At 43.3% G+C, this 18334-nt stretch overlaps 1 protein-coding gene across 24 annotated transcripts in view; it reads left to right on the top strand.

The window, feature by feature from the left end:
- Positions 1-18334, top strand: part of FBXL2 (F-box and leucine rich repeat protein 2) — a 176424-nt gene that overhangs the window by 104270 nt on the left and 53820 nt on the right. For 17 of the 24 annotated variants that reach the window (XM_037890191.2, XM_043540728.1, XM_043540726.1 and 14 more), the window contains 3 exons: positions 6403-6463; positions 10180-10224; positions 10976-11032. In XM_037890191.2, the coding sequence (XP_037746119.1) occupies positions 6403-6463; positions 10180-10224; positions 10976-11032 (163 nt within the window). The other 7 variants (XM_037890197.2, XM_043540729.1, XM_037890198.2 and 4 more) reach the window with 7 other exon arrangements.

The following is an 18334-nucleotide window of genomic DNA, read 5'->3' as shown; positions in this document are numbered from 1 at the left end:
ATTCTGAGGATGCTTACCTTGGAAGAAAGAGAAAATTACTTAACTGTAATTGTAGTTTCCTAAAAACAGTCTTCACCAAGAGTGCACCATAACTCAGTTCCAGTATCTATGTAACTGCCAGTTAAGATGGCCACTCACCTGCATCCCCCTCCAAAACTAGTCACAGTATAAAGAAATAAACAGAGAAAATGTCAGCCACTGCCTAGAAAGGATTTCACTAGACCGCCGCATCAAATCTGGTGCAATCAGCAAAACAGACCAACACCAGAACCTCACTCACCCTCATGCTTATCAGTGCAATGTCTGTGATCAGTATGCCCCAGTATTATTGCCCAACCTAATCTGCATCATGGCTCCCTAGCTGAATGACACAGTAGGACAGCTGTTAGCTCACCTCTCCACACCCCGTCATTAGATCCAGGGACAACAAATCTGAAGGTGGAATTGCCATTCTTTTCCTTTCTCACCCACTGCTGCCCGTGCACCAGTGTTCAGTGCTTTTCAACCAGATGTGTAGCAAGTAAGTTGCGTGATTGCTCTTTCTTTTTAAAGCATATCCCATCACTTTGCATGTTTTTATGTTATGGAGCATTAGAGAAGAGGTTTGCAGGGTTGGTGAGAGGCAGAGGTAACACACATAATTAGAATTGAAAAAAGATTAGTGGTATGCAAACAAAGAAAGGGATAACACATGGGTGATCCTAAAACATGTTTCCCCTTATGCTTGACATTCTAAATAATTTTCGCACCAGTTATGTGTTTGCTCTGTCCAGACTTTCATTAAGGATTGCTAATCACCTATGATGAGCTGCTCAAAACTACAGAAGAGGAGGTTATTTACTGTAATTGGAGCTTTCTTTGAGATGTGTGGTCCCTATTTGGATTCCAAACGTGGGTGTGCGTGTGTGCCCTGTGCTGGAGCCAGAACAGTTTTTTTAGAAGTGTCCATTAACCCACAAGCACATCGTCCGCAAGCTCACATCCGAGGCTGTAAGAGGCCATGTGGGTTGCTGCTGCTCCAGTATCCCTCTTACCGGTAAGCAAAGTACGCCATAGCAGAGGCAGTGGAGGGTGGGTATTGGAAGCCAAATAGGCCCGACATCTCAAGTTGGAGAAGGTAGTTCAGGAGGATAGGAATGGAGATGGAGTCTAGTGGCTGATGTTGTCAGCGTGCCCAGGTGGTGAAACACTTCTGTTTCACCTGATAGCAAACGCTGGTGGGTGGCTTCCTGCTGTGCTTGAGAATGTCATGCACTGGGGTGGAGCGTGCTCTGTTTGCTTGCGAGCTCCATCCAAATACCCTGGGATGGACCAGGCTCAGGTTGCGATGTCAGAGTTGGCCTAGCGTCTGTGTGAGGAGATCTGGGTGAGGGCAGAGGTGGATCCGGTGATGAACAGAGAGGTGGAGGAGGTCCATGAACCAATGTTGGCAAGGCCAAAAGAGGACTATCTGTATGAACGTCACTTGTTCCCATCGAATCTTGTGCAGGAGGAGAATGGGTAGAAAGGCATAGTGGACTTCACTGGGGGGGCAGGAGAAAGTCATCGCCCTGTGAGTCTATCCCAAGTGTTGCTCTGGAACAAAAGAGGGGGAGGTTTTGGTTCTTGTTGGTCACGAACAGGTCCCGATGCCAGGTGCCCCAGCAGTGGAATTCTGAGCATAGTGTGGGATTGTGTAGTTCCCACTCGTGGTTAGCATAGAAGGACCGGCTGAGCATGACCTGCCGAGCATGTCCGCGAGAGAGTTGCTGGCGCCTGGAAGGTACATGGCCTGTATCATGACATTTTATCTGATACATCAGTTCCAGAGTTGGATGGCCTCCACACACAGAGGGGGAAATCTGACACTGCCTTGCTTGTTGATATATAAAATTGCCACCATGTTGTCGGATAGCAGTTGAATGTGATGTGATTGTATAAGGGGAAGGAATGTCTGACAGGCAAAATGGACAGCTCGCAAAACCAGGATGTTGATATGCATCCTGGCCACTCTTGGTGTCCAGAGGCCCTGGGCCGTATGAGCACCCAGGTGGGCACCCCAACCTGTAAGGGGGTGTCCATAGTTAGAGTGGTACAGGAGGCAGGAGGTGTAACAGGGTGCCTATCCGTACCTTCGGCAAGTCTACCAGGTGAGGGAGGCCAGGATGAAACAGAGGAGAGGGACGGACTTGTCCAAGGGGTCTGTCTGCGGTTTGTAGATTGATCTGATCTATAGTTGAAGGCAGTGCATATGGAGGTGGGCATAGGGAATTATAGAGGTGCAGGCTGCCATGTGATCGAAGAGAGAGAGGCATTCGTGAATGCAGGTGTGTGGTTTGTGGCGTAGTGATGAGAGAAGTAAAGATGGTAAACCGATCTGCCAGGAGGAAAGCCTGGCCCACCAGAGTGTCCAGGCATGCCCCAATAAATAAATAAATATCGCAAAGAGTCTGGATAGCTCAGAGGAGGTGGTTGCCTGACGTTGCCAGTAGGAGCCAGTCGTCTAGGCAGGGAAACCCGGAGTGGCGGAGGCATAGCATGTGGGCTGTGACAATGGTGAAGACTTTTGTGAATACATATGGATTGGTGGTGATACCGAAGGGAAGATCATGGAACTGATAGTGGGAGTGACCAACCGTAAAGTGGAGAAACTTCCAATGAGAAGGGCATCTGCTTCCTCTCAGAGAAGATCTCCACAGCCAGCGGGGGGGGGGGGAGGGGAGGGGAAAGAGGAATTCTATAGAGTACCCCTGGTGAATGACGTCCAGTACCCAGTGGTCTGTGATGATCTTGCCCCAATTGTGGGGAAAGAGGGCAAGACGGAGGGGTAGGGAGACATTTACGGATCTTGGTGAGAGTGTCAAAATTGTTGCTTAGACTGACATAGCAGGAGGGTTGAGAGAGCAGAGGTTATAGTGGCAGAATAATGGGGCTATTGAGCATGCTGCTGATGTCATGATAGCACTTGTTGTCTTTGGAAGTAGAGAGGGAAGAGGCTGGGGTGTAAATGCCAAGTGATTGCAGAGTGGCGTGAGAGCCTTTGAGTGGGTGCAGGGACTCTTCCGTCCTGTCACTAAAAAGTTTCTGGTTATCGAAGGGGAGGTCCTCAAGAGAGGTCTGGACAATTGGAGCAAGGATTCACATCGGAGTATGACTCCGGTCACCAGGGAGCGTGAGGTGATGTCAGCAGCATCACCCACTGCCTGGAGGCTCACCTTAATAAACAGTTTGCCCTCATCAAATAGTGTCTGGAACTCATGTTGTTTGTCTGGCAGAAGAAAACCCTGAAACTATGAAAGTTTGGAGTACGTGAGAAAGTTGTACTTTGCCAACATGGCCTCGTAATTGGTGATGCAGAACTGGTCCAGCTTCTTCGCCGCTCTGTCTGGGGTTTCGTGAGTGTGTGTAAGGGTGGACTTCAGGTGGTGTTGGTGAGTGCATTCCATCGCCACGTGAACCGCCAGTGAGTTAGGGGTGGGGGAGTGAAAAGGAAGTCTGTTCCTTTCGATGGGACAAAGTAGCATCACTCTGCTGCTTAAAGGAGTAGGGTGTATACCAGTGTATGCCAGACCAACTGTGCTCGTTGCAGCATGGCTTCATGGATGTGGAGGGCAGTGCGGGAGGGTCCCGGCAGTTTCAGGATATTCTGGACCTGGTTTAATGTGTCCTGATCTTCCTCCACTAGGAGGCCAAGAGCTGCTGAAGCAGGTTGTGGTATTGTTTATGGTCATCCAGCGGGGAGAGGGAAGGCAGAATTAGTGCCTCGTCTGGTGACAACGAGGCTACAGTGGGACCGGTGGTACGGATAGTACCGGCTGTACTGTAGCGTCCTCTGGTTTGTTGTCAACTGAGAAAGGCCTGGTGTGTGGCTGGGGAAGGTTGGTAAGAGGCTACCAGTGGTAGTCCACAGTCCTGGTAACAGTCCCAAGAAGGCCAGTGAGGCCAAGTGTACAGGTTGTCAGGCATTGGCAGGCACCAGGGATAGTGGAACCATGTGTTGGAAGTAAGGTCATACACCAGTAGATAGGATGGTCGGTGCCTGGGATATGTGCAGGTGAGAATGAGGGAATCCAGCTCTGAAAAGTCCTCTGAGTTGGAGGACGGGTCCAATAGGGGCAGAGCCGCCGGTGCAAGGTGGGTGGAAGATATGCATCGTGCTGGGAAAAGAAGGAAGGGTTCATCCACCAGAGAAGGGAGCTCGGTGGTGGCTGGGGGACCAGACAGTAGCGGGGAACCTGGGAACATATGGGAGCAACAGCTCCGCAGTAGGCATCAGTGGTTCCAGGTGTGCAGGGACCTATGCATGGTGGCCTGGAGGGGCCTGGCATCATCAGTGGTGCCAGAAGTGATGAGGGAGCCGGACCAGTGACCAGGGCCGGAAGCGACACCAGCGGATCGGATCGGTACTTCAACTTATGCTCCGTCTGGGGTTTCTTGGGAGTTGGAGCAGTTGGGTCGGTGCATGACTTCTCACCCGACTTGGCATGGCTCAGGAAGGCAACACTATGGTTAGGGGCAGTCCCTGTTGGGGACCCAACTTTACGCCCATGTCCATGTTTCTTAAGCTCACAGTGGGCTGCTGCGGCGGTACCCCTTGGTTTGGTGCCTTGGATGAAGATGGAGGGGCACTCATTGGTGGTGATGGGAGTCATTCCGGCAGATCTGCCAGTCTGGATCTGACTGCGCACGTGTGCACATAAGCTCCTCCATTAGAAACCTGTGAAGGCGAAGTTCTCTCACTTCTCTCATTCTGTGCAGAAATGAGCGGCAGATGGAGCAGCAGGTGATGATGTGAGCTTTGCTGAGGCAGTAGAGGCACTGTTGGTGCTTGTCACTCACAGAGAAGGAATGCAGGCAAGAAGCACAGTTTTTGAAGCTGGTTGCCAGGGCATAACCCCTGATGGGGGAAGGGTCCAATGAGGATACTAATCAACTAGGAATCTAAACAATAATATCTACACTATAAACAACTATATACAACTCTATCTACTGGAAAAACAGCCAAGCATCTCTTTTAGCAAGGCTAGGAGCACTGAGGAACAGGGATTCTGACTCTGGCCATGCGACGATAAGAGGGAACTGGAGCAGTGTCAACCTTCACGGCCTCTGATCGCCTCAGAAGCGAGCATGTGGATGACCCACATTGATGTGCAGGTCAACGCAAACTACTACAAAAACTGCACACCCATGTTTGGAATCCATGTAAGGACCATCACTTGAAGAAGAATGTGGGCCTGAGAAGCCTATGAAGGTCATATGGATGTTCAATATAACCCTATTGACAGAAGAGGTTTTCTGTACTAAGAGAGTATTTACTCAGTGACCCTACTGAGAGGGAGATGAGATTTTGAGGCATTTCTGAATAGTGCTTTATGGTTAGCACTTTGAAAACTAGATATGTAATGCATTATGGTAGAAAGGCACATTTTGATAGCCTACCTCTAAGCTTTGATACCTATGCTAGTTTATACTGAGAAATCTAAATCAGCAGTCTCTTAGTCTATTTCCTTTATCTCTCCTTTATGAATTTGTGTGTCAAACATAAAGGAAATGGCTGTTGTGTTGAATGGGAGAGTTTGTGCACGTGGTTACTCTGTGACATTCTCTCCTTGTTAGTCTTGCTACTCACTACCATCTGCTTAGTGTAAACTTGAACAAGGGAAGAGCGGAAGTACTACAATGAAAACTATACGTACTGGTATTGTTTGTCATAGTTTCCTTTTTTCTCTTATCTTACTTCACTCACACCTCTCCTAAGGGACTGCTTCTCAGGTAATGAGTTTTTTCCCAATATATTTCTATATCTGTTTCTGGAAGATTGAATCAGGTAGGTTTAGCTTTATGTTTTGGCTTTGACAGCTATTGTCTCCTTGCTTTTTGATACCTGAAGCCAAAATGCTTAATGTAAGAACTTGACAATAAATAGAACATTGGAGGCACATTGTGAAGGCTTGATCTGCACTTTCCTAAATTCCTCCCTGTACTCTTTCTGTACTCTTCCACAATATACAAACTCAACAAACTGTCTAATGCATTTATTTCTTTGTGTATCGGGAATAAGATATGCAGTGAAAATGGTATTTTTCCAAATACAGTTTTAGAATTACAATAAGTATATACATAGCCTTAGAAGTGCAAGAATTCACTGTAAATTTTTTTCTTTACAAATGTCCATAGGTATAATTTTTAATTGTACATAATTTAATTGTGCTGTGTAGCCTGAACATCTTTCTGATTAGCTAAATCAAAAATTAGTCCTGCCTTTTTTAAAATTGCAAAATGCTATGAAAATGGACTTATGACTTTGGTTCTAAATCAGTTTTATGTTACAATATATTGACAATATATTGAAATAAAAAGAAATAATTGCTTTTCATTACTGTATCAGTAATATTTTTATGTTGAAAACAATTATTTTTTCAGGATTTTGGAAGCTGCAAGATGTTCCCACCTGACGGATGCAGGTTTTACACTTTTAGCACGGGTAAGAATTATTTTAAAAATGTACAGTTTACCTAATTTTCACTGCTACTGTACATATCTGAATTTATCCAGTCATGCTGGGGAGGATGAGAAGAAAGTAGAGTAGAAGGGAGGCTCCTTACAGGAGGTGGCCAGAAAAGAACCAAAAGAATTGATTTTATTTCTGGAACGTAATTACAAATAACTGGAGCTTGGAATATTTTTTAGAGTGGCTTTCTCCCTTCCCCGCCCCTGCTCTTCTAATTTTTTTCTAAAAATGCATTTAAATGTAGTCACCTGTATTTTTCATACATAGAACAATGATTTTAAAGCCGAAAGCTATAAAATATAATGCAAGCAGGCTTCCTAAGTACAGAAAGTCTCCTTATAGCAGATTGTTCTCTGTATCAGTTATTGCTGCAAAATATATCTAGATAATATTTTCAGTTAAGCCTTAACTCATGCCTATTGACTTCAGTGACACTTCTATAGCGCTTAAAGTTAGATGCAGACTTACTGTGTTGATTTAGGGACTGGATGGAACTGAATATTTAAAGGAAAAAGGTTTCTGTTTTAATGGATCTAATTTTTGTTTCACTCTTTTATAACATTTGTAAGGTTTATTTTTAAATATAACGAAGCACAAAAATGGTTTTATTTAAATAGGAGTCGTGTAACAAACATTTGATATGAACAAGAGCTATTTTAGTTCCATGGACATAGGGGGCAGCTGGGAGGGTACTCTCTAGACCTTTGGAACATGCTTCCTTATCAGGGCTGTAACATCCCGAATTTGTTAGCATGTGCAGGGTTTGGTAGGGCTGGATAATAGTGCTATGTGATCTATATGGGGAGGTCAGTTAGTTCTTGTTGTATTTATGTTGTCTCTGGGTTATTTGATTTTATTGCAGTAATTTTGGGGCCTGTTAAGTATTTCTTTCCCACATTTCAGAGTAGCAGCTGTGTTAGTCTGTATTCGCAAAAAGAAAAGGAGTACTTGTGGCACCTTAGAGACTAACAAATTTATTTGAGCATAAGCTTTCGTGAGCTACAGCTCACTTCATCGGATGCATTTTTCTCCTTTTCTTTCCCACGTTGTGGCTTGTTCCATACAAGTACTCAGACAACACTGCTGCTATGTTCTGCCTTAACAAGCATGTAGGTAACAGATCAGACCTCTTTTGCCAAGAAGCAATGAACCTCTGGTCTTTTTGCATCAAGAACACAATTTTGCTCAAAACAGCTCACCTTCCTGGGTCTCAGAACTGTCTAGTGCACCATTTCAGGAGATTGTTCAGAAGAGATTACAAATGGTCCCCTCAGACCTGACATAGCAGAGTCCATTTTTCAGATGTGGGGAATGCCAGAAATGGACATGGTTATTACCTGACAGAACAGGAAATGTCACCAGTTCTGTTTCAGGATGAGTGTTGGTTCAGGGTGTGTATCAGATGCCTTTCTACTATCCTGAAAGGGGAAACTTTTTAACGCTTCCCTCCCACACCCAAGTCCCTGGCTTCCCTCCCACACCCCCAAGTCCCTGTGGTGGTGAGAGTGGTGGGCAAACTCAGGCAAGATCATGCTGTTTAATTTTGATAGCAGCAGCCTGGCCTTGATAGCATTGGTTTTCAGACCTGTTAAACCTTTCAGTTTGAAATCCCATAATCCAGGGATGGCCAAGCTGAGCCTGAGAAGGAGCCAGAATTTACCAATGTACATTGCCAAAGAGCCACAGTAATACATCAGCAGCCCCCCCATCAGCTCCTGCCCCCCACTCCCTGCACCTCCCGCCCACCGGCAGTCCCGCTGATCAGTGCCTCCCCCACCCTCCCCGCACCTCCTGATCAGCTGTTTTGTGGGGGGCAGGAGGCTTTGGTGAGGAGAGGGAGGAGCGAGGGCACTGCAGGCTCAGGGGATGGGGCAAGAAGGGGTGGAGTGGGGGCAGAGCCAGGGGTTGAGCAGTGAGCACACCTGTAGCTCCACCCCCAGAGTAGGTGCCTATATAAGGAGCTGCATATTAACTTCTGAAGAGCTGCATGTGGCCCCGGAGCCACAGGTTGGCCACCCTTGCCATAATCCTTCCTCGGGTCCCAGACATAGTGTCCCAGAACCATGGCCAAACTGCATCCCAACCCTCTTAGCCTGAACCTGATTGGTTATGTTCAGTGGTTAACTACTCAGGAGTCTACTTGTTCTATTGCAATGTGAAACATTCTTTTGATAGCGGAAAGCCCTCCACTAGGTACACTTCATAAAATGGAAGATGTTTTCTGTGTGGTCCCAGCAGAAAGATACCTTTCATTTATGGGTTCCCATTCAGTTTATTCTTCATTACCTGCTTCACGTAAAGGAGAAATGTCTTTCTATCAGTGCCCTGCAGGTTAATCTGGCTGCTATCTTAACCCTTTCATCTATAGGATAGTGGAATGCTGTTTTCTTCAACCCTATAACTGTAAAGTTCTTGAAAGGTTTGGCTAGGCTTTTCCCATGTATTTGAGACCCAACTCCATCCTGGGAGCTAAATTTGGTTCTGTCAGTTTTAATGGGGCCCCCTTTGAACCTATTGCTACATGCTCATTGTTTCACCTCTTGATGAATGTAGCATGCCAGGTAGCTATTACTTTGGCCAGGAGAACTTTAGGCTTTGATGGCTGACCTTCCTTAGATATTATTTTACAAGGACAAAGTTGGTTTGCATCAACACCCTAAATTTCTTTCGAAAGTGCTTTTGGATTTTCATATGCATCAGACTTTACTTATCAACTTTTTCCCTCCAAACCTCACTCACGCAAAGTTGAGGAAAAGCTCCATACTTAGATGTTTGCAGAGCTGTGGCTTCCTGCCTGGACAGGACTAAAGAGTTTAGGACACTGCAGTTATTAGCCGCCTCTGCTGATAGGGTGAAAGGATAGCCCATTACATCACAGAAGATCTCTTCCTGGATCTCCTCCCTCCCACATCCGTGTAATGATATTGCCAATGGTCCACGACCTCAAAGTGTTTTAGCACGCTCTACAAGAGGTCAAGCAGCTTTGGCTGCTTTCCTGGGTCATGTTCCCATCAGTGACATTTGCAAGACTGTCTCTTGGTCATCTGCTCATATGTTCGTTGCTCAGTATGCTCTCTCCCAGGCCTCTAGGTACAACGCTAAGTTTGGGAGAGTGGTGCTGCAGTCCTTGTTTAAGTAGACTCTGATACGCTCCTCCATCAGACTCCTATAGCCACCTAAAGTGAAATGGACATGTGCAATCACACAAAAAAGAAAACACGGTTCCGTACTTGTTCAGTAACTATTGTTCTTTGAGAACTATTGTTCATGAGTTCATTCCACGACCTTTCCTCCTTCCCTTGTACATCGGAGGTACAGCAAATACTTGGTTCCAGTGTGAAGGAACTGAGGGAGGAGTCAGAGCAGCTCCATATTGTTATACTTTCAGCTAGCAGCACAAGCGTGCAGAGGTCACATGTGCTGCCCTAACAAGTTGTGCCTAAAGTGGTATGGACATGTGCAGTGCATCTTAAAGAACAACAATTACCGAATAGGTATGTAACCATTTTTTTAATGGCAAAAGCATGCATGGATGCCTGAAACACTGTAATAATCAAATGTTCTTTCTCCCTTTGTCTGTGCCCCAGTATTAATGGTGATGCAGTTAGGACCATCTGTTAGAATTCAAGATCAAACTGCCACCCTTCCTCTTACTTGTGGTATTTTTTTGTTTTATTTTAATTTTTTAGAATTGCCATGAACTGGAAAAGATGGACTTAGAAGAGTGCATTCTGGTGAGAATCAGTTTTACAAGGAGTATTCATCATAAGTCCATTATAAGAAACTGTAATGCCATTCAGAACATCAGTGCTTTGTGGATTTTTTTGTTTTTTGTTTCTGATAGTAAATGCAGATAATTATTGGGAGGTCTGTATAAAGGGGAATTCAAAAAAAGGTGATTACAAACATTTATCCATTTCCCAGAGAAGTGTCTAATAAACCAGTTTATTTCAGAACCTTCATCTGGCAGAGAGAAATGCCTAACTTTGATGTAGGGATTGGGTTACAAACCTGTTGTTTATGGTATCAAATGATAAAAATGAGCAAAGGAACAAAATGTGGCAGAGTGTACTGGACCTTTAAGAAGGTCTACAAAACTCACTCTGTTAGAAAAAGGGTGGCGGGTTTTTTTTCATCTCACGTCTTCTCTGACAATTGGCAAGATGAACTAAATCTATCCAAATAGCTTGGTGGTAGACTCAGTTCAATTCAGCATGTAGTGACTGTTTTTCTGAAAGCTACCATGTTTTAAGCTCTTCATCCATCTGTTCAGATAAAATTTGGGAAAAGGGGAAGACTTTGTTTTTTATCCTCTTTATGGGTTTATAGATCAGAAGGGTATGAATGGAATAAAATTAAACCCCAGTGTACATGTTAAGCTACTTGAACAAAGTGGATTTTTTTCAGCTAGTCAGCTCTGTTATTATGTATAAGCCAGTCTATAACTTTGCATTTATGTAGCCAATTGTTTGGTTTCTTCTCTAGATAACCGATAACACATTGATACAACTTTCTGTTCACTGTCCTAAACTGCAAGCATTGGTGAGTTTAACTCTTATAATGTATCTATTAATGAAATATTTTAAAAAAAACATACAAAATAAGGATTAGCTCTCAGCCTGTAGCTACTAGTTTTTTGTTGTGTTTCAACACTGTACAATTTATACTTTTTTACAAAATATGTTTTATATGAAGCTTATTTCTAAGACTGTTTTAAATATGGCATCAAGTACTGTAAGTAGGTTGTCTCAAAGCAACCCATGAATCCCAACATAATCAGAAAAATGGCTTAAATGTTATAAGGAACCTGTAACCGTCCTTTACTTGTGAGCAATTAGTCAGAATAAAAAGCTACATGAGACAGTTTAAAAATATTTAAAGATGCTCTCTTACATATTTTACCTCTAAAGATTTTTCTAGGAAATCATGAAATTTTAATATACAGTATATTTTGAAACAGATCAAATGATTAATTAAAAAAAGGATAATTGCTTAGCAAAAGTATATACAGATATGGCCCAATCCTGTAAACAGTCGTGTGTGATTTTCGCAGCAGTGGGTTTATAGTATCTAATGTCAGTTTTTGTTGCCTACATTTTCAAAAGTGACTAGGGATTTTGGGTACCTCATTTTTAAAGAATCCAACTTGAGATATTTTAATGGATCTGATTTTCATAGGGTGGGTGCTCATTTTCTGAAAATCAGGACACTTAAAGTGACTCAGATTGGCCACTTTGAAATTGAGGTACCCCAAATCACTAGTGGGTTTTGAAAATTTAGGCCTAGGCATTTGGAGCCAACTGTCACACTACCATTTGGCATAAGGAAGGGTGTTGTATTTCATGTGTGGCAGGTCACTGTTCACTGTGATATACTGCCTTAAATCTACCTGAAGAAAATAGATATACTTTATAATCTATGCTTAGGAGGGATTAAGGAAATGTTTACTTCTTCGTTAATTGTGCGGCCATGTCATTGACTTCCTCCGCACCCTCAGCTCGAGGAAGTGTGTTACTAAGGCAGCAGCAGGCTCAGGAAGAGATTTGGCTTTAAAAAGGAACCGAATTTACTACTATATGCAGATTAATCATTCAGTCCCATTCCTAGGTCATAATTCCACACACCGTACGCTTTAGTTCAGTGAATTAAGTAGTCTACCAATCAGACAAGGAACTGTTTACATGTGAGCCTTTATAAGAATATTTTGCCTTTGTGTGCCACGGTATTGAAAATGGCTTCAGTCCAATCTCTCAATCTTCATAGGATCATTTATATCCAAATATATTTTAAACTGCACAAATCTGGGTCAGTCAATCCAAAATATTCGTTGGCTTCCTATTAAATAGTGGACTTGAACATATATTGTAATTAGAAATCACATTCAGTAGAGGGAATCTACTTTTTAAAGAATTATTGTTCCATTTGATATTCTCATTGTAACCTTACTTAGACTGTATCAAATTATCTATTTGGTATGACTAGAGATAGCATTTTATAAAGAACTCTTGATAAAGCCATCTGTCCCTGTGGCTGGGAACGATATGCTATAGCATCACTTACTTGAAATGGAAAAGGAAGTTTAGAAATAAAATGCAGTTTAGGGATCAAAATGAATGGAGAGGAGTAATTACTATAGAAATCACAGCATTGTATTCTTTTTTATATCATAATCCCATTTATAACCAGTCCTCCTTAGGTACATACAGGAATTTTTTGTGCCTCTCCCAGTACTTCAAAGGCGATGTCATAGGAATTAGCAGTCATGGTTTCTGGATGTTATTCCTCCTTTAACAATCTACTTCACAGGTAATAGGATTGTGATATCCATTGTGATATCCTGTGCCTCAGACAACCGCTGCTGACCTACTTGGAGGTCACAGTCCATTGGCTGAGAACCGGTACAATGTTAATATATATTTTGGCATCTTTATAGTACAGAAGGCATGTATTCTGTGATTGTTTAGTAATAAAAATTCAATTTCCTGCCCAATGCTATCCTGTGTGTAGCAGAGAACATTACAAAATGTTCAGGCAGATTGTGTAGCGAACACCACCAGGTGAATTGGGAGTGGGGGGAAACTCACTAATCTTAATTTAAAGTTTTAAATTAATTCACTTTAGCTATGCTGTGAACTTTTTGTGATTGCTTTCTGTGAACATTTATCCAATTGAGCGTTAGTGGCACAAATATTTACAAAGTGCATTTCAAAAGTTGCAGAAATCAAATTTTAAATTCACCAGTATTTATATTGGAAGTGTTTCCTTACAGAGCAAATCAGGGAACAGAGACACACACTTACTTGGCAGAATTCAAACACTCCAATACTTTATCTAATCAATTCGTAGAAGTTCAGAAGCATTTGACAGTTTTATGTGATTTTTTTAAACAAATAAATACACTAGAGAAATTGTAATTGGCCTATGGATATTCCATCAGCAGAAAAATAATCTTATCTCATCAGTTATTTTGTTTATACTGTTTGTTAATAATTCGTTGTTCAGCTAGCTCAACAAATTTTGTCTTAATTTAATTGGTACATAGCATTTATTTCTAAATAGCAAACCAAAAAGTTGACCAGCCCTCTTTATTCTAAGATTTTAAAACTGTAAATCTGACACTTTCTACCTTGTTAACTATGTCCACCAGATTTATCAAGTCTGAAGTATCTTGTGCTTTAATACAGAATATTACATTAGGTATCAGAGTAGCAGCCATGTTAGTCTGTATTTGCAAAAAGAAAAGGAGTACTTGTGGCACCTTAGAGACTAACCAATTTATTGTATGTTTGCCCCATAAATTCTATGAATTTAGCTGTCTATCCTGATTGTCTTATTCAGTTTCAAGTCACTGGAGTACAATCTCTCAGGAAACCTGAATTTTATAAGTTGCTTATTTCATAGGATGTGAAACTCTCTTAATTAGCCAGTAGACTGTTGCAATAGCCAAAAGGTCACATTTGTCTTCATATAACCTTCCCTCCTTCCTTGAAACCACAGGTCTGTTATAAATAGACTTTGCGGTGGGGGACACAAACCCCCATGCTTTTAACCCTTAGATGCCTGATAATTTCCAGGTTGCCAGCCAAATAAGTGCTCCGGAGGATATGTATACAAGTATATACAGAGAGAAGGAAAACATGAGATCCAAAACATCCAAAGACTGAACCGGAGATAAGAATGTAAACACAGACCTTAAGATAAGAGAGAGTTGACAGGAGTAAGCACTTTCATTTTGTGACTTTTAAAAAATAATAATATATGCATATATTACATGATGTGCTAATACAAAACACATTAATAATGCTGCACCCTGTTGGGTGAAGAAAAGGAAAATACAACACAAAGCAGCTGGAATTGAAGAGGAAATGCTGAGATGGTTCCGCTGGAGAAGTGGATGAAATCCCCCTTCGTTCCATCAGACTGATTCAGTGAAAGTTCTAGAGCTGGAGAGTTCTGAGTCCTCCCTCTCTTTCTGGTTTCTGTTTTTCCCCTTTACTCAAAGTTGCAAAGGAAGAACAGATGAGGAGGATGCTACTCACACCAGAGGTGGGCAAACTACGGCCCGCGGGCCGGACTGTCCTGCCCGGCCCTTGAGCTCCCAGCTGGGAAGGCTAGCTCCTGGTCCTTCCCCTGCAGCCTCAGCTCGCCATGCTGCCAGGGCTCTGGGCAGCAGGGCTGCCTGCTCCTGCCAGGCAGCATGGCTGCGAGAGAAGCCAGGTGTAGTGTATTAAATTGCTCTCTGTAGGAATGTGCTACTTATGGTGTACTACTTAACAGCTGCCAGTCCTGGTGCTCTGAGCAGCATGGTAAGGGGGTGGGGAGCGGGGGGATTGGATAAGGGGCAGGGAGTCCCACGGGACAGTCAGGGGACAGGGAGCAAGGGGCGGAGGTTTGGGGAGGGTGGCAGTCAGGGGACAGGGTGGTTGGATAGGCGTGGGAATCCGGGGGGGGCCTGTCAGGGGGTGGGGGTGGGGATAGGGCACTCAGGGGACAGGGACCAGGAGTTGGATAGGAGGTGGGCTCTCGGGGGGCAGTGGTCCCGGGAGGGGGCGGTCAGGGGACAAGGAGCAGTGGGGGTTGGATGGGTCGGGGGTTCTCAGGGGGGGCAGTCAGGGGGTGAGAAGTGGGAGGGGATGGATGGGGACAGGGGCCAGGCTGTTTGGGGAGATACAGCCTTCCCTACCCAGGTGTAGTGTATTAAATTGTTCCCTGTAGGAATGTGCTACTTACGGTGTACTACTCTCCATATAGTTTCAGAACCCCGATGTGGCCCTCAGGCCAAAAAGTTTGCCCACCCCTGATATACAGGCTAGTGTCTGCCTGTTAATGGCCAAGAATCCCTCATAAACCAAAGCAAGTACATAAGGGTTTGCCACAGCAGGACGGATTGATTTAAATCAGAGGTGGTCAAACTGGGGGGCAGGGGACAAGAAGCTTTAGGTGGGAAAAAAAACATATTTTGCACACTTTACCCACAGCAATGAATAACTTGCAAAGCTGATTCTTCCAGACATATCAGGTCCTTATTTGCTATGACGCAGTGTGCACATTTAATTGTAAGTATTGACCACAATCACACTTTTGCTTTTGCTCTTATTACAGTGGATCAATGCTTTACTGTTTTTAATATTTAGTGAGAGCTGCATGTTGAATTTTTTTTAAAACGGTCTATGTATTTGTGTGGTGGGGGGGAGCCTAAACTACTCAGACACAAAGAAGGGGGGAACAATCAAATCAGTTTGAGAACCACTGATTTAAATCAAAAAGTTTCAAATTATCACTGTAAATCATGATTTAAATAAGCAACTACAAATCACAATTAAAATAAATTAAAGTTATTTTGCTAAGCAAAGGTTCGTTACCAATAAAGGTTGGTAACCATTAAAATATGTTTGCAACTATAAACTTCACACTAAATTAGGTACTTCTTTTTGTTAATCAGGAGGATACAATTTATCTATACGCCTTTATTTAAGCAATTATATAGCTTAATTTACCTTTATTCAGATTCTTAATTTTTACAGAAAATGATGATTGGTGCATTTCTTATTTACTAGATGGTGTATGCAGTGTAGTTATAGCCGTGTTGGTTCAAGGATATTAGAGAGACAAGGTGTGGTTGAGTAATATCTTTCAGTGGACCAACTTCTGTTGGTGAGAGAGACAAGTTTTCAAGCCACAATGAAAGAAAGATCTTACTTCACCCACCTTGTCAAGCTCTATTTGGATGGAAATTCAAATTCAGTTAAAATACACCATTTAATTTTTTTAATAAATAAAACTACCTTAAAAGTGCTGAATACATAAGAAAATCAGTTTATCAAAACATGTTTTCCATTTAAAACTGATTTATTAAACAAAGAAAATATCTGTAGTTAGTAACTGGAAACAAGCAGTTCAATTCATTATGTCCTTCAGATTTTAGAACTGATAGATCTCATTCTTTCACACCTAATTTTTATTCATTGATTAGAAGAGGAAAACAAGCTGTTCTGCTTTTTCAGCTCTCAGTTGGTTTCTTAACTTTGAATGAACTAGACCTTGAACTGAACTTGTTGAATAAACTGAAATGAAGCAAATATACTCTCTGTATCCGCAGAAGAGACTAATTGCTGTCAAAAGTTGACTAGCACTTTAATAAACTCTCGTTCCAGGTGCTTAGCCAGAGATTTCCCCGAGTTCAGTGGTTTGACTTTCTTTAAATCTTGGCAGAAAACATACTGCTTAATATTATTTTTATTTAATTTAAATTATTTTAAGATTTAGTAAATTTAGTGCTTACAATAGGTTGTCATTTCAAAGTGGATTTTTAATAGGTTTATTTTAAATAACCTTATATTTAATTTAAATTAATAAAATCCCATTTTTATTTTTTAAATACATTTTTATCCAGCCAGTGCCAGACTAGTAGTCCTCAAAATTTGTTGTCCTGCTGGAGTAAAAGGTCTAACATGCTGCAGGCTGAGGTAAGGATACAGGTAGCCCATAGCTCTCCCAATTGTTGGATCTGAACTTTCAGTGGGAGGTGGCTGGATCTAAAGGACTGTTAAGAGCTGCTGTTTGCCTTTGGTGAGGATTTTGAAAGTGTACCCACTTTCCATTCACTGCCAAGGGTCTCCACACCAGAGTTGCTCTGACAGAAGCTCTCTCTAGACAAGGAAAAAGGCACACAGAGCAGATAGCTGGTAGTCTATGGACAATTCATGGTGCTGAGCTGGGTCAGAGCCCAGAGTGAAACATGGAATCAACTCAACACATCAAGACTTTCTGCAGAGGTGATGACAGTGCAGAGCATTTGTTTTATAGGTAGCTGACAATGGCCTCAAAGTATCTGCAGTGAAAATTCAAGGGTGTCTTGTTATCCTGACAATGCTTCTGTGAAGGTCATGAATCCTCTGAAAGAGGCAGGAACCAGCTCAGCTTGAAATGGTTTTCTGGAGTGGGGGACTTGAGGCTTTTTCCATTCTCTTCAAACATGAGAGGTAAACATATGCAAGCTGGCATCTTTTAAGGGAATGCCAGTGCTTTGAATGCTTGAAATACAATTCTTAAACCTACTCTTACCACCTTCAGTATAAGGCCTGTGTCAGTAAGTCCTTGGTGAAAAAACTATAGTTTTATAAGTAAATAAAAGCTAAAACAAAAGGCTGAGGAGAAAACTCTCCCAAAAGAGCAGTAGTTCTTTGAATGCTTGCTCATGCGTATACCACAGTAGGTGTGCATGCGCGCCATGTGCACCGGTGCCAGAAGTTTTTCCCTTAGCAGTACCCATGGCAGCCCTCGGTCTGTCCCTATCCTCCCCCACCCCCCAGGCTCGAAATCTCTGACTCGTGCCGAGCGGAGTAGCCTGGCAGCGCCGACACACGCCTCTCCCGCGGTCTGGATGCCATAGACGCTGGAGGCTCTACAGGCCATACGTGACATTCTGAGCTTGCTGGTGGCAGGCGCCTGGTCCCGAGGCAAACCACTGCTGGGCGCTCGACAGGCCTCCCCAGCACAGCGCAGCTCTCACTCTGAAGACCGCTCTCTGCCTTGTTCAGTATGCAGCAACTGGTCCACGCGCAGCTCACGTCCACCACCCTCGATGCCAAACAGGGTTCCATCCGGGCAGGAGTCCCCGGGTCCAGCGTAAACACTCCCACTTGAGCTCCCGCTCTGTCAGGCGTCGCACACGGGGCTCCTGCCGCACGTCACTGGCATTGCAGCTCCAGGCGCCAAAGCGAGTCTCGGGACAGTACTTCCTGCGGGTACCAGTCCTTGACGTCGAGGTCCCTGTCCCATGGAAGACAGCATCGTAGGCACCGCCGCTCCTATGGTACTGTTCGGTCGGTGGTGACCTCCGCC

This window comes from Chelonia mydas, chromosome 2, assembly GCF_015237465.2.
Source record: "Chelonia mydas isolate rCheMyd1 chromosome 2, rCheMyd1.pri.v2, whole genome shotgun sequence".
NCBI lineage: Eukaryota > Metazoa > Chordata > Testudines > Cheloniidae > Chelonia > Chelonia mydas.
Note: the sequence above shows the minus strand (reverse complement) of the source record. Positions and strands in the feature narration are given on the sequence as shown.